Source organism: Seriola aureovittata, chromosome 5 (assembly GCF_021018895.1).
Source record: "Seriola aureovittata isolate HTS-2021-v1 ecotype China chromosome 5, ASM2101889v1, whole genome shotgun sequence".
NCBI lineage: Eukaryota > Metazoa > Chordata > Actinopteri > Carangiformes > Carangidae > Seriola > Seriola aureovittata.
The window spans coordinates 7,996,627-8,014,129 of NC_079368.1; the positions used below are offsets into that span (position 1 = coordinate 7,996,627).

The 17,503-nt window shown below is 42.5% G+C and overlaps 1 protein-coding gene across 8 annotated transcripts in view; it reads right to left on the reverse strand.

Annotated features, from left to right (window-relative positions):
- Positions 1–17,503, reverse strand: part of ncor2 (nuclear receptor corepressor 2) — an 85,409-nt gene that overhangs the window by 44,304 nt on the left and 23,602 nt on the right. For all 8 annotated transcript variants that reach the window (XM_056376296.1, XM_056376298.1, XM_056376301.1 and 5 more), the window contains exons 4-6: positions 14,873–15,050; positions 8,492–8,674; positions 4,537–4,650 (exon numbers count right to left, since the gene is read on the reverse strand). In XM_056376296.1, coding sequence (XP_056232271.1) covers positions 4,537–4,650; positions 8,492–8,674; positions 14,873–15,050 — 475 coding nt within the window. The remainder of the gene's footprint in view (positions 1–4,536; positions 4,651–8,491; positions 8,675–14,872; positions 15,051–17,503) is intronic.

Sequence of the window (17,503 nt, forward strand, 5' to 3'; positions counted from 1 at the left end):
AAAAAAAAAAACATTACTCACCTCCCCTGAGCAGAGAGAGAAGGAGCAGGCAGGCAGGGAAGTGGGAGTGGAATAGAAAGTGAGTGGGAGAGAAATTGCAAAAAAAAAAAACAGGGAAAGGGGGGGGGGGGCTAAAGGGCTTTGGTGCTTATCTCATAAGAGACATCTGATGAAAGACAGAGAAAGATCTCACCTCCAGCTCTCTACCTACAACAATCAGCCTCTTAAAACAAAAGCTCCTGGCACGGACCATTAAGCAAGAAAGGAGAGGTGTTGGGGCACGGAGATGGGCAGCAAAAAACCCCCATCTATGTCTTTGGATGACCGCTCTGCAGCTCTGCTCCTCCATACATTTATATTTAGCTCCAGCAGACAAATGTATGAGCAGTGTCCCAGACTACACCTCTCAATGTTCGCTCCACTCTTTTCCTCATTCCGCTCTGTACGCTCTCTCCGCTTCATCGATCAAACAGACCCTGCTTGGTGACACACCACATGGTCCGTTGCTTTCCATCTCACTTCATTTCCTTCAGTGGCCATGCAGTGAGACTGGCAGGACTGACACATTCACAGAGAGGATGGAGGTATGGGGGGAGAGAGAGGAGTGGGGGGTGGATGGAGAGGAAGATGTGGGAGAAATTTCAGAGGTGATAACAGAGACAGAACTTGCCTGTGTGTGTGTGTGTGTGTGTGTGTGTGTGTGTGTCTGTGGCGCGTGTGTGTGGCGCGTGTGCGTGGCGAGTGTGCGTGTCAACCTTTATTTTTCACCGCCCACCATGTCATGCTGCTTCCTTGTCCCTTTCACTCGGTCTTCACTGTGGAGGTAACACAGGAGGTGTTTGGGATCTACTCCTGAGTTTATGCAAGACTCACGCTAACAGACTCGGAAGTAAGACCCCAGAGGAGCTCACGCACACAGCTTACCTCGACTCAACACAGGCTTCCAACTGGGTCACCTGTGAGGGAAGCCAAAAGACATGGCTCTCATTTTAAAAGTGCCCTGTTCATTTCCTCTAGGTTTCCGTGAGGCAGAAGGAAGCACTGATGATTTACATTTACACTTATTAAAACATAACATTCAAATGCAAATACAATGACATGATGCTATTATTATTCCTTAAGTTGTTTTGCATTGATATGCTTTTTTTTTCCCCCCTCACTCCTGTTGCTTCCTCACCAGTGAGTAGGTGTAACAGGCTGCAGAGTATTGCCTCAGAAAGCTTGCTCACTACAGGAGCAGTTAATGAGCAGCAATTATTAAAAGCAGCCTTTCATCCTTAGGGAGTAGGAAAGCTCAAGGATTTCTCTTCATTTCCTGGCCGCGATTCTTTCAGCAAATCCGAAAAAAAAAAAAAAAGGCTGCATGATACTGACCTCAAAACTCCTGGAGTGTGGCTTCACATTAAATACTAGAAATGACAAACTTAGCAATCAAGAGAGGAGGGTGGATAAGATGCAATATTACCTTTTCTCTAAACGTATGGTTAATTACACTGAGAGAACTGCCCTCTTGATCCACACACATAACCACATCACAAGACCCAAGTACAGAGGCTGCTCCATTACTTTAATCATGCCCCCTCCCTGTGGCAGCACACAGGACTGCTGCTCTGGCAGTGGCATTATAAACTGTAAAGCATAGCAGTTGTACTGTTGTACAAGCTGCCTGCTGTCAACAACACATTTTCCCCGGCGTATCACATGATCCCTGAAATTAAATGTTGAACTTGAGCTTAGGACAAACCTATGAAAATAACAGTCGAGGCTTCTGTGACTAAAATCACAACACTACAAATGATTCGTATCTCCCCTAAAGAGAAAACGGAGAGAGAAAAACATGGAAAACAGAGAGAGGCGAAGAAAGAACAGAGCGAGAGAGAATGCTCTTTAAGGACGTCAATATGGCACAGACATGAGGATTTAGCACAGCTCAACAGAATTATAATAATGCAGTCTCAGTGGGGCTGTCTTTTCTTGTGTTTGTGTCCATGACTGCGATGTCCCAAATATGAGAAGAGTGAACTTGAGTTGAGCCATCCCCGGGGTTTGACAATGGGCTTGTCGCTAGAAATGCGGCTGTAACCCTGTCTGAGAGAGCTGGTGACACTGAGCCCAGAGGGGACAGACGACACCGCGGTGACACCAGCTCAAAAAGGCCCGCTGAAGCTGAAGTAATTATAGCCAGGTGCTTAAACACACATACCAATATATACACGCACCACAGGCCTGACATGTAACATTAAGCTTTAATGCGATGTTATCGCCCTGTTTAAATATAACCTGTTCATGTGCCATGGGCAGACTGGACACCTAACTAAAAAAAAAAAAAAGTCACGCTTAAATACATTCAACAATTTTTTTGAGACAGATGCTGAAAATGTAAATGTAAAATGTAAATGTCTCCGTCTCTCCAAGGTGCATACCCAGTCTTCACTCCTCCCAAAGCATGGGAGGAGGACATGGTCTGTCTTTGTGACAAAAGAGGTTGAAGTGAGACTGAAAATTAGCAAAGCCGCTCCAGCAACTTAAAACTATCACAATTGTACAGGCAGGTGACAGAGAGTCAAAGCATTTTTTAACATTCATGATCAGTCCAACCACTGAGTTACCTGTGTGGGTGACAGAGCAGTGATCTGTACAGGGAGAGCGAGAGGCCGTGAAGATGAGCAAAACATTTGTGTCATTCACATTCACAGACCATCCATGCAGGTGGTCTGTTAGATTATGGACAGTTGTTAGCTAGCTAGCTAGCTAGCTAGCCAAACTGCTGCTGTGTAAGAAATGTGTAAATGGGACCTAGGTAATGTTCATTAATAAGGGATTAACAAATAATAAATGTTACAGTGATTAAAAGAATTAATATGAATATGAGTGGATGAGTAAATGCTACAGTGTCACTGTTGCAATGAGGTTAGTGTGGGTAAAGGGGAGAGAGACAGAGAGAGTGAGAGAGAGAGCGAGAGAGAGAGAGAGCGATAGCGAGGTTAAGGGGGCAGGCAGTAGGCCAGAGTACATCCTGCCAGTCAGAGGGAAGTGGAAAGTGTTACAGAGGTCAGGCTACATGGTGGAGTAAGCTGTGAGTCATTCTTAAACTAGCCTTTCAGATGAGTCTTGAGCAATCTGCAGAGTCTTGCTGTTGTATACAAGTGCTGTGATTTGGCTGCGCTTGGTGACCGCAAGGGAGCGAGTCATGAAGGACACTCCCTGTGCTGTGGTGGTGTTCTCTTTAAAAGGGCCTCTCAGGGCATTTTGGTGATTATCTGGAAGGATATGTGCAGGTTAGAGCAAAGTGTCACCGCACCATTCCAAGAACTGTGAAGGATTTAGTCTCTTTCTCAATGACACTTAAGCAGGGTGAACGCTTGCTTGCCAACATGTGGGTTTTAAACTAGCTTCTCCACTTGGATTTCTACTTTTTCTACACTGCTTTGCCCTTCTTTAAAAATCATTTGCTTTGAATCTGTCAGGGAAGCTGTTCAAAACATTCAAGAGCCGTTTTCCTCTGAACTGTGAGGTTTTAACATTACTCCTAGTTTCCCAAAGGGGGTTTGTTCAAAGAGGTTAAACGTGGGGTGTGATACTGTGTGAGGGGAGTTCCCTGGTTTAAATGCCAATTCCAATAAAAAGGAGACTTGTGCATTTAACCACTAGGGGGGCTGAGAGCACTGAGAATCACTCCATTATAAAAGGTAATATTCTGCCCAGTGCACCACTGCATGTAATGATTGCTGTGACCGGGACCAACTTAACACTTCCAAACAGCTTTATACGACCTCTCGGGTGAACTGCTTTTCTTTTCTTGAAAGAATGATTATGTTTCTATACCTGCACAGATGATAAAGGACAAAGATTTATGTCAGTGTGCGTCTGTGACACCTCATAGAGTGTGTGGATGTGTACGTCTGTGATTCATCATGCTTGCTACGCTGACCTTTAGTAGCTTATTCTGTTAGGCAAGAGTTCTGCCTCGCTTGACAGTGAAGATTGGGAGATTGAGGTAGGAGATAAATACTTTGTGACACAATCTGCTTTCATTGACAAGGGTTTTTGAGGATTACATCAAACAAGGTCAACAAAAATGACGGATCTCCAAGACCAAAAAATATCCTCTGCAAACAAATACGAGTCTCCTCAGAGCGAAATGTGATGAAAGAAGCACACAACATGTGGCTGTGGTCATGGTAAAATGAGGGACTTTGTGGTTAATTCAACAAAGGTGTACCTGCTGGGCCAACTCATTTACCTTACAGACACCATGAGGTAATCTCCAACACTGGCAAGCTGCCCTGTCCCTGACATGGGAACCAAATAACCATACCAGGCACCAGAGAGTATTCAGAGCCGGGCTTAGTTTAATTTGTTATCTTGCATCAGCCCAGTGAAATTGCACTGAACCATGGAGTTCAATTCACTTGTGGTAATGAATACACTGCATATGTGATCAAGTGAAACCAAACTCAAAAGCAAGGTCATTTTGACTTGAATAGTGTGCTACCTATTGAGCATTTGGTGTGTGTGTGTGTGTATAGTACTGACCCTGTTCTCATCATAGATGATCTGCACCAGGCTGCGGTGCTTGGCCTCGCTGGGTGGCGGTGAGATGGGCCGCTCCGGCTCATGAGGCTTTGCAGCCTCCTCCTCCAGCTGTTGCTGTAACACACACAAACACAGACATGACGGTTAATACTTAATACTACTGATCTACCAGGAAGACCTGTGGCTCACCAGTTCCTGTTGCAAGGTTCAAGAGTGTGCATTACAGCAACCATCCCTCCCCCAGCTCTCCAGCAGGGACTAGACTAACTGTCCTATTAGCTGTAATAGCTATTAACTCCCCAGGGCCTAGTTAATCAAAGAGTTACCACAACAGCCTGTAAACAAAGCCAGTGCCTGCTGTGCGGCTGGAATATCCAACGAGAGAGAGAGAGAGAGAGAGAAAATGGGGGACATGCAAAAGTAAAATTAAGTGGGGGGGAAATGTGGGAAATCAACACCAGACAAATACTGGAAAACAGCAGAGTTCCTCTAACTTACTAGTCACCCTGGCTTGTAACCAACCATTATTTCGAAGTACTGTTTATTGTGAGCGGTGAGCAAAGAAATCCACAGCAAGTTGGAATTTGAGGGGTGTCAGAGAACTAAAAGAGAGAAACTTGCAGGGACCCATCAACCTTTATGTTGCACTGCCAGTCATGTACAATTCAGTCAGTGCTTCCTTGTCCTTCAATCATCCCCTTGAAGGTGTACAGAGGGGAAAGTGGGGAAACCTGTTCTGACATTCAGAAAGAAGCAGAACAGCACATAGAAAAAATAGCAGCGTTTGGCTCCAATAGCCCTTTTACATGTAGACACTTCTTGGCAGATTGGATAGCTATCAGAAACCGTTAAGCTAAGTGTGAATACAAGCAAGAAGCCTGAGTGAGGGACAGTAATCTGACTGCATATACTATCCAGATGTAGAAAAGGCGTAAATGGACCTGTCAGCATCATTAATCCTCCCACACTTAACTATGTCAATAAGCAGCATGTGGAAGTACCGGCTTCTTTCCGCCGGTGATAATGACAGGCGATAATGAGACAAAAAGTATTTAAACATTTAAATTATTTATACATTGAATTTTCCAGTGTGACACAGAAAGGAGCACTTTACAACATACAGTCGTAAAGAAGGCCCAAGTTGCTGTGTGTAGCATGAATCATATGAGCAAAACCTCTGTCTTGCCAACTATTTAGCAGTGCAGCTCATCGTGTGTGTGTGTTAGTTACTTGTTGGCAAGCAGTTTTAGCACAGGTTGTTGAGTTAGACTTTCTTCACTCAAAGTACAGAAATACTGATGTGAATTAAATCATATCTGAATTTCATCTGAATATACACAAGCATAAAAGAGGAAAATGGGCCTTGGTATTTGAAAAGCAAATCATCTCTCTGGTTGGAAACCTTTTATTGGAAGATATAATAGAAAAATCTCAAAAGCACCCAAACCAAAATGTATCTATGTTTTGGCTTAACTTCAGTAAATTCACAAAAAGTTTAAATTTCATATCCTATTCAAAGTCAATAAAGAGATGTTCTCCCTTCTGTTCAAGGGAAGAACACCAAGAACATTTTCTTTGTCTCTATTGAAGCACATGCATTAGAGTCATTAACTTTGACAAACAACACAAAACTATCAGCAAACAAACAGTTTACTCGAGCAGGCATAAAACCCTGTGGCTTTAAAGGTAAAACTTGAGTCTTTGACATTGTTATTTTCCTGAAAATGTTTGGACACAGTCTGTGTGCAGGCTGTAAGCTGGAGACAGAAGTAGAGAGGATCCAGCTGTAACTAGCTGTCTGGAGGCCGAGGCCTAGTGACTCCAGTGTGTGTTTAGCTGATCTACAGTTAAGTCAGCCCCCCTGCTACCACCTCCCCCCTTGCTCCTACTCCTCCTTCTCATCTCCTGTCAGGGGCTTCAGAAGGGGAAAGAAGGCCTCCAGAGAATCCACATGAGAGCAAAGCAAGATGGATCATCATGTGTCCTGATAGGCCTGGATAAGCATCTGGTGAGGGAAACACAGACATTCCCATAGAGACCCCCCCCCCCCTTCCCTTTCCAAACCCACCACAGAGTAAAATAAAATAAACCAGCCATCCTGAGCTTGGCTGACACAACACAGGCTGGCGGTAACCTAAGCCCTAAGCCCCACCCATCCACTACCTCTGCCAGCACTCTCTAAATAAAGTTTTACCGTGCCACTTAATTAGTCCAGATGTTTTAATGCTTGAAGAGAGTCGGACTGTAAAAAAATATCCATAAAAACACTTGATTTATGCTTGTAAGCGGCAGATCTTAGCTTCTCAATCATTCATAATTTTCAAACCCATGGTTGGAATATGAGTTTACTTTGGTTCCTGTTGCAATTTGGTAAAATACCCAGATTCATTAATACTAAACCTTCTCTATTAACAAATATTTAGAGAACAAGTTTCCTATTTTTATTCGACAGCAGGCAGGTTTAATGTAGCTATCAGACGATTTTATCAGCTGTAGCTAATTCATGTTAACCTGGGCATTCTAAACTAATCTAGGTTTTCCCTTCACGCATAATCAGCACTTTAAGCCAATCAGATCAATAGTTATGAACCTTCTGTGAAGTAGCTTGACAGCCTGTGAAACCAGTGTAAGCACAAGTTGCTACAGTGAAGAGATGTGAATAATATATTAAAATGGTCAAGAGTTATTTTATCAGCTTTCACCCTATCAGATGAAACTGACCGGTCATTTTACAAGAGCAACACACGTGTCTATGATCAATAAATTCACCTAATGCTTTTTTTTTTTTTTTGTAATAATTGAGTGTTATGACAGCATCCATGGTGGAGGAGGGACCCTGGTGGAAAAGAGTGAGCTTGACTACACAGTTTCTCCACTGAACATGGCAGGCGGCCAAAAAGGAGACAGTGTGGCAGGGATATGAGTGGTTTAGCAGTCAAAAAAACCTCCACCATAATCCTCCTCCTCCCCCGGGGAAGCTGTTATTTATAACCTTATATATTTTTAACCTACTTTTCTCCTAAATAAAAAGCCAAAGAGAAGAGAAGAGAAGAAAAGTGGGAATGCAGCTGCCTGGAGGAGTGCGTGTACAGAATCGTGCTACATTGAGCAAGAAACAGCTACAAGCTTGAATGCAGCGATTACAACACAGCAAAGTCTGTTTAAGACTTTATTGCACCAATGCCAACTATAGCCTGGCAGGGAAAGTCACATTGGAACACTGCACATTGAACATTTCAAACAAGCTAAACGCTGCCACTAAGAAAATTCAACAAGGATGCCAGCACTGGCAAAGAGTTACACATCTACAAGTATGACAAATAAACACTTTGGTACCTGATAGTTCCTGCTCAAAATATGTGCGGAATGCACATTAATGACATCACACTGTGTATACTTAACTTTCTTCACTGTCACATATCATCTCCTCTCGCAGGTTGGGCATAAAATAACACCATGAAAAATAACTTCTAAGAACCTAAACACCACTAAAAACACTTCTCCAAATCTGGGTCATATTCAGCTACATGCCGACCTGTACCTGCCTTCCTTCCTTGATCGCATTCTAGGAGGGTCACATGCACTGCAAAACACATTTCTGCCACTTTCCTATCATAATGAAAGAATGTAAATACCTTTGCATATGAGAGATTTTACAACTCATTATATATCCTGTTTTCAGTAGATTAGATTGGCACTAGACAAATATGTATTTTGCGGTTTGTAAAGTTATTTCTGGTGCATATGTTCCCACCAAACATTCATCTAGTGCTGCAGTGGTGCAATAACAATCAACAAGTTAACAGAAATATAAAATCAGTTCCCACACCAGAGGCATTCACAGCAGGACTGCCAGGATTCCTCAACAAAACTCAAAGAGCTAAGCAGGAAAACATTAGATGACATCAGCCTGCAATTTCTAAATTCTAAGCAAGCCAGTTTGATCTGTGCAGACCTGTTTCTTGCGAAGCTTGCTGATCTGCTGCTCCACCATAGTGATCTCCCTGTCCACACGGTCCATGTTCTGGATGAGCTCCTCCTTGGAGAAGCGAGCCGGCACAAGATCCAAGTCAGGGTCCATCTGGACGGGGCTGACAGGGGAGATGGGTTCCAGCTTCCCCATGGCACTCCCACGATCCTACAGATGCACAACAGGGAAAAAAAGTGGCATGGTTACATGTTAAAGATCTATATAATATTATGATCCTCAGTGTTTTCAATTTGACACTCGAGAAAAAGTCAAACACAATAAATTAATTTGATTTAAATCTGAAGGGAGAGGGGAGAATGAGGCCAGACGAGTATTTCTAAAAGGAATTTCATGAGGTAAGAGAAGTCTACACAATGTTCGGATTACACTGATTGTAGTTGACAAGTCAGTGTAAGATATCTGACATACAACGGGCATAAAGACCCTCTTGATATGTCTTGAATCTCTCAGATAAAAGTTTCCATCTCTTCTCTTTCCTGCTGAAAGCATCCCTGTCTTCCTCTGATTTTAAGGTCGGCAGGTTATTTTATAAGAAATCAGCGAAACATAGTCTGTGTATCCTTTGGGAAGGAAACACACACCAGTAATTAAGTCCTCTGGGTAATGAAAGGCAGTGTAGTGTCTCAGTGTCACTAGACCACACTAATGAATATGAGGTCACAGCCTCCCTCACTAGGATTGTGCAGCAGAGCGCTGGCAGCTGTCTCTGCTTGAGAGACTTTGTTTGAAATGTGAAATACTCTGTTTTAAGGTGTAGAGTAGATCAAATTCAGGACGCACTTGTCTTCTGGCAGAAGAATGGAAACGGTGCGTGTCTGTCACTCAAACAATACACAGTGCGGCTCATCAAATGAGCAGCTGCACCGATGAGAGAGAAGAGATTCATTAAACTACAGTAGCATACTCATAAGTCAGTGTAGCCACTGTGCACTGTCATTCATCAGACATTTCCAGTCAGGTGCCGCTAAACCACAGCAGAGGAGGACGGTGCAACAAGATGACGTAAATGAAAGAGCCCAGAAGAACCTCAAACAAACACAAATAATGTGGACAACGTGATGTAAATATAGCTTTTCCGCTCGTTTCATGCGTTAACCTGAGGAACGTTACAGTCTCCTCATTGGTCCACACAGATCTGATGTTTACGTCTGCCACAGTTTTTAGTCTCTTCATTAGAGCAGAAGTTTCAGTGGACGTTTAAGTCACATGCTATATATACACATTTATTCCCCAACTTTTTCACTTCAGCCAAGGAGAACAAAAGCATTACTTTTGTTTAAATTTTTATTGCATTTCCTACATTTCCATTGAGACTCTTTGTGCATTAAAAACAGGTGCACTAAAACCAGCAAAAATTTACATTTTTGTGAACCTACAGAGGCAGAGAATTTTTTGCTCAAAAAATTACAAATAATTAACAATTATTATCAAAATGATAATTACTTATCTGTCCAGCTAAACAACAACAATTGTATAGGCTTTAATCAAGATGAATAGGTTATTAATTTCGCTTCAATTCATCCCTGGGATAATTCTTGCGCTTCAGGGAGCATTATGTGGTTGAAGGCAGCCAGCTTCTTCTTGGAGATAACCATGAATCTAGTCTATTACATTGTTAATACATGTATTAGAAGCCCCCCAAACATTACACGCAGCTGTAACACTAAATGACTGGTTCATCACCACATGTTGTTTAGATCACAGTCGAGCACTGTAGCTGCATTTAAGACTGTTTCTGAACTAAATAAATACCTTCAGTGGTTTACCATGGAAAGGAGAAGGTAACCTGCATGATCATCTTCTATTATATCCCTTAAAAGGCGAATTTGTCTTTGCAAAGTGATTGTTGTACTCCACACATGAATATGATTTTAGCTTTAGCCTGTCAGGCCTCCTGACGTCTCCCACACAGTTTGATGAGGTGTTCTGGACCACATACACATTCAGATGTGCTGCCTTAGAAAGATCATGCTTGAAGCCAATTCTCAGTAATCCATTCACATGCACAGCAAGAGTGGAAACCGTGTTGCTGTTACATGCACCGGTTTATGTAATATCAACACACGCACACAAATGGTAAGAGAGGACTACTTGCTCTGCAGGGGCAGCATCTATCTATTTGTGATGTGTGTGTGTTCCTGCTTTTTTGTATGTACTGTATGTGAGCATCCTACAGTTACATCCTCCTCAAATGACTACATGTGTGATCCAGTTTGGGTTTTGTTTTGCGATATTTTTAAACGCCTGAAATGAAGATTATGTAAATGGGCTAATCTGGACTAGGCAGCTTGCATTACAGCCCCGTAGACCTGCTGTGATTGAAAATGTCAGTGCCAGATGATGTTGAAGGGCTGTGCTAGATGAAGGAGCCCACTGTCACCAAAGCCATTTAATCACAAAAAAAAAAAAAAAAAAACACGACACATAATTTAAATTAAAAAAATTCTAAAAAAATAGGGGGAAAAAGGCCCGACTTGTCTCCTTGAAAACATCCTTCCTGACCTGTGTTCCAGCTCAGCATGCCGGACATTTCTCTCAGGGGACGAATTTATGGTGATGTAAAACCAGATATCATTACACAACATGCGTGCATGATGACCACAGTCACAAGAAGGACATCACATGTTCACAGGGGATTTTTTTATATAAACCTTTGACTCCTTTCATTTTTGCCTTTGTTGCTGACATTTCTGAACTGCCATTTTGCTCTGCTGTGATCTAACAGACAGTAAAGTGTGTTCAAGATGTTTAGAGAGAGTTTAACCAGGAGGGATTTTATGGTGTAATTAAACTACCAAGTCAAAAGTAGTGTACACTGTCAGAGACTGAATTTTCCTTTTCCCTGTGGTCCTGTGCCCTACACTGTCCTCTGTTCATGTCAGCATTGCAGCAGCACATCAACAACTACTACACCTGTGACATAGTGTGAAAAGGTCACAGGCCAATAGCTAAGCCCTTGGCCCAGCACAGCTTACAGCTTATATGCCCTCGACAACCCCGGTCACATTTAGAACATTCCACTGCATGATGTCTCAGGCTGTGCATGCATCAGGTTTTATTTAAATTACCTCTGGGTGTTGTGGCACGTCTGTGTGAATGTGTTCTGTTTAGTGAGCACCAGCCTGTGTGACTGAGTCACATAGTCTTAAGTGTATGCATTCCAGACAACATTTGAATAAAGCTGTACATATCCTGTCTTAACATCCTGTTCAGAGTAGTAACACTGGTTTGGACGTGAAGCCCACTCTCATGTGAAGAACACAGCAGCTGGTGCACAAAGCTACTGAAACTGAGGTGACTGAAATGGGATTTTCTTAGATTTCAAGGCTGAATCTCATTAGCAAAAGATAAACAATACAAAAAAATGCATAATGGAGTAAACATGGTCTCAATAAGGCTCTAACATCTTAACAAGGTTGAGATTTAAAGCTAAATGAAAATCTTTAAAATGCCAGAAAACTCAGGCGTAAGTTGTGTGGGTGGCCTTGCTGTGAACCGTCAACAACAACAGACCTCGTTTATTTTTTATGCTTTGTTCCTCGAGCCAAAAACAAAAAGATAGTCATTTATGTCAATGACTTTGAAAGTTCTTAAATGTGGACTATTGCTGCTCCATGGCTGTTGCCTTTAATGCAACTATCGAATATTTTCATAAATGTGTAATCATTATGACAATAATTCAAATAATCTGACGGGATACATGTAAGTAAGAGGAAGAAGAAAACCAGTGGGTCAGACAACAGACAAGTACATATAATACTGTTTTCTATTATAATCTATTTACATTTGCATAAAGCTAGTGATAGTGGTAAGTAATAAAAATATCTACAAGAATGTGTCTCAACAGCTGCAAAACACAGTCCGTGAGTGTTGTTTCGGTGGCATTTGACATCTCACTGCTGCTCTATGCTCTGATAAACATAGACCAAAACACTACAGAATCCTTGTTATCACTTTCTGGATGTAGATAGTCTTGTTCAGGCCAGTGTCTTCTGACTACTGGCATGCGTCGTCCCTGATCGCTGAACATCCTGTGCCAATAAGGTCATCAGTCCAGATACACAGCTGGTGCTATTATGACTGGGAATATAAAAAAAACATTTGTTTGCCAGACGCCTTAAGTAAAAAGGCAGAGGGCGGGTGGTGTTCAGGAGATAATGTAGAGATATGTAACTATAGGCATGTGTGAAACACTGAAGATACAATGCTCTCTACAGCAATCTACAGTAATAATGTCTGGCAGTCAAAGTTAACAAATACTCTAGTCTACACTTCACTGCTAAACCTCTGAATTACAGTGAATTCTAGTACTTGAGTATCAAATAAAGTTCAGTTTTTAAGGTGAACACGTGCGTGTATATGGTTCAGCAAAAAAAAAGTTAAAGTGAATCTTGGGTTTAAAATATTTTATCACAGATATACTCTGTTTTCCCAAGGTCAAGACTGAATCTCCGAGCTCAAGTTTCAGTTCTTTCAGTTTTCAAACGCAGACTGACTTCCTCTCTATCTCTCCCTCACTTTCTCTATCTCACACATTTAGGGGAATCAGTCAAATGACATTCACAGTATCACTGATTTAATGTCCATCTCGAGAGGAGACACCTGGTCACCAAAACCGGGCGAGTGTCCGGCCAGCATACGACCCAAGCTGAGGGGAGGGAGTGTAAATACAGCCCACACAATACTGGATTTTTGAGCCAATACCAATAACAATATATGATAACAATATATCAGCCCACTTGCATAAGAACCTAATAAAATAAACATTTTTGATTAAGATCCCTCAGACTTAGTTATTTAAGAATTGTGGCCAAGATACATGCTGAGCATTAGCATTAAAAAATACATCTTTCAGTTCTCTGGGGTGTCAAACAATGTAAAGGCAACACTGTTGTGAAACTAACTCTATTACTGTGCTGCAATGTCTTGCGATTCAATGCCAACGTAACCACTCATACCAATATATCTGCAACAACCTAATATCAACAGTTACTACATATCAGCCCTGCTGATTTATCAGTTTAAAAGAGGGTCAGCTAACTCACATATACTCATTCAGACAGGCCGAGACACATTTGACCAGAAGCACTGTTTTCATCAGAATGGGAATTTAGTCAGCTTTGTCACATGTAGTTTTCTAAGCATCCCATCGCTCCAACAGCACTGCTCACTCTTTGAGCCATATATGGCAAGAATGGCATGAATGGAAATTTTGTGAGAGCTCCCTTATAAAGGAGAACACTCCAAGTCTCTCTTTCTAATCTGATCTTCTATCTTTTCCCCATTTTTTAACCACACACTCGAGATGACTGCACAATTGTGTACAGAAGCAAAATGTTGCTTTTGTCCTTCTTTGTCTCACTGTCCATGTGAGTCATGATGCAAGCTCCAGCTTTGTCTGCTACTACTGGCCTACTCTTGCCTTCTTTTCCTGTTGATCTTTGTCTCTTTCTCCTCCCTTTCCTTTCCCCCCCCTTTATTTGTGCCTCTCTACACTTCTCCACTTCCCATCTCCTCCTCTTTCCGACTATCATTTGGTGCACTTGCTCCATGCAGTGATTGCATCTGACATGACTTATATAATGGGTTTACAGCCCGAGTTGCTCTGAAGGGAATTACTGGCATTCCTGAATATTTGCCTGCTAGCATAAGAGTCAATGTTTTTTTTGTTGTTTTTTTCTTCTTTTTTTTTTACTGTACCCTCTGTTATTGGTGTATCTATTTACCATTCCTTGGCTGTCTGCCTCCCCTGGCGGTTTGAAGCTCTCTGTGTAATGTCAGGAACACCTCCCCATCAGCAGTTCTACACTGCAAGCAAGTCGTTTTGATGTGCAGTTCACACAGTTTCTTCCTCAGTCTTTTGAAATCTAGGTCAGCTCTATTATTTATTAATTGCTGTTTCACAACTCCCTTAGTCTTCCCACTGCTGCTCACAGAGCTCCAGCTCCTACAATACAGAATCTCCGGCATGTCTAATAATATCCGCTGTGGCTCTGAAGGAGGCCCGCTGGGATTAGTCCAAAAAACACAAGATGCCTCCAGAATGCAGTCGTAAAATTTTTGAGCAGAAGTAGCCACGTTATGAATCAGAATTTATCAAACCCTCTGAGGCACTAACACTGATTTTCAAAATACCAATATGAAAATATATATTTTTTTATTTTTATGACAATAGACAGCTAGGTATATCACCATAAATTTAAACAAATCAATTATCTCTCTCTACACGATGGCATTTTGTTGCTATGCTGGCGGTTATTCCTGGCCATCATCTCATTGACCATCTCGCTGTAATATGTTCCGAACTGTCAAAATCCTGTACTGTGTGTTTTAGTGGCTACTGACCTTTGCCATATCCTCAGCCCCTCCCAGAGGCAGCGATTGCCGGTGGGACGAAGGCCTCATCAGAGACTCCGGTCCGATCTCTAAACGAGGCCGTTTGATCTCTGCATACTCCACCTCTGACTGGCTGCTAGGCTCAGGCAGGTATATGTGTTCATAGCGAATATGCTGCTCCTGTCCTCTGCAACAGAAAAAATACAAACATAGCACATTAGAGAACAGGACTCGAGATTGAGAAACTTACTGTACATTGAGCTACAGGCAACCGTTAATACTATGGGGCTTGTAATATCAAACTTTGCTCAATTATGAGAGTTTCTAATGTAGCTGCTGATGAAAGAAAACAGTATATTTCTTCATGCGCTGGTGTCTTGTGTAAGGTTTTTGGCCATATTAGCAGTGTGGAAGACTGAATGGAAGTTCATGGACATAGACGATGAACCACTCTGATTTTGACCAGAAATATTTCTTTCATGTTGGAACATCTCTAGAACTATTGACAATTTAACGCTAACATAGCAAGGTGGCAAATGTTAATATCAGCATGTTAAAATACCCTTAGTTAACATGCATATTAGCATGCTAACTGTGGGCCTGTTAACATACAAACGTTAGCAAGGATTTACTGTAGATACTGGCATTCAGCTCAAAGCACGGTTACGCTGCGGTACAGCTGAGGCTGATAAATTACAGTTGAAACTGATGAAAGTTGAGCACAATCTGATACTGAAGGAGGGAAAGACTAGTCCCGAGGAGAAACTAGTGGAAGATAAGGACCATGTGTGAAGTTTGACAGCTTGACTGCTGTGATCTTTTGCCTGAAATACTAGACCAGACCTCAATAGCAGAAACAATGCTTCCAAAGCAAAATCAAGTGAGAGGTGAAGATCAATCAAATCAATGGGCAAAAGACAAATTAATCATCAGTTTAATTCTGCGTCAAGTCAGACTGATACCCCAGTCTGAGATGTGAGGACATCAGTAACTCTGAGACAATATTGATCTTGTGAGCAGTAGACGAGCTTTGGTGCTGATTTTGTGCGAACACAGTGGTCTAATCAAATCCCATTTATACAAGCTACATTTAACCACACAAAGACGCATTTGTACAAAAGCACAAAATGACAGTTACAGCCTGAGATCAGGCTGACCTAAATCTTTACTGTTGTGTTCAAGGCACACACAAAAGCCAGCTGGCTTGCTTTGGTTCAAACAGAATCATCATAAAGTAATCACTGAGGACTATTTTTCTGCAAATTGGGAGCATGTAATGGGTCACTCAGTAGTGGAAAGTGGAAAGAAAGGGAATCAAGAAAATTGGAAATGGTGACTCACTGTAGCGCTACCACCTAATGGTTTTAAATATAACAGTGTATGGTAGAGCGGCCCTTGTGTGGGGCCACACACACACACACACACACACAAAACTGAAAAGGTGCTTTGTTTTGACTCGCAGAAGACCTACGGCACTCCCCCATCCAGTACCGCAAATCTAGAACTGGCAGGTACCACTGGAGGAGGGGGGAGCACAATACTGTAAAGTGATCTGGTCATGATCCGCTATATGTGTGGTTCTAATATAAACCACATTCTGCACATTTTCATCACATTAATCAAATTCATTAACACACGGGGGGTGGGGGGGTAGACAGCAACAAGCTACAGTGCGCCAGTACAGCGGACCCTTGGTGTGCAGTCAAATGACAGGTTCCGAATGTTAACTGCAGTAGCTACTTGGATCTGGGAAATTTTATTAGCCCACATGTAAATGGTTCTCTGTTCTTTTTGAGGAAACGGTTTTCTCAAGTCTGCCCTGGAGGCAGATGCCAGAATGTCACTGACTTCGCTGCCAGTGTCAAAATGGAAGTGGCTTCTGAAGAGGAGAGGGAAAACACAACCATAATTGCTGGTCCAGGCCCACAATGGCCTAGTGTGTGGTTTCTCTGTGAGCCAAAGAGCATGGAGCCTGTCTCTGTCTAGGAGGGTGCTGGTGGGGTGGTGTGACAGTCCGAGACCATCCTCTGACTAGACCAGAGGTTTACACTGGGGAGATTTATCATGTCACTTACGTAAGATGCCAGAGTAAATCTGCATGTTAAAAGGTGTCAGGAGGTGTCAAGGGAAAAAATGGATTGTGGGTGTTTATCTGTGCGATTGCCAAAATAGTATCTTGAAAAATGGGGGGCAAAAATTAATGCCCAGCTGGTGTTTGGCTTTGTTGTCCCCCCACCCACCCACCCCAACACATTTTTCTCACTCATTCAGTCGCACACTTCCTCATCTCCATAGAGGGCTGGCACTTACATAATCACATCATCAAGCTCTAGCCCACCCACCCCCCTGTTCTCCCTCTCCCTTTCCCCCTTTCTTTCTCCCTCTCCCTCTTGTGAGCGTGCAGAATAAGCTGATCCCTGGGGAGGATTTGTCTGGAGGATGAGAGAAAGAGATGTGTTATGGGTGGGGGGCGGAGCGTGTGGGGAGGAGAGGGAAGGGGGGGCTGGGCAACAACAAAACAAAACACAACACAACACCACGGCCCGCAACAGCTCCATCACTTTCTTATTGGCTTGGGCCTCATTACGACAAGAACAGAGATCATGTGTGCTGATAGCGGCCTATTATTGTGAAAACACT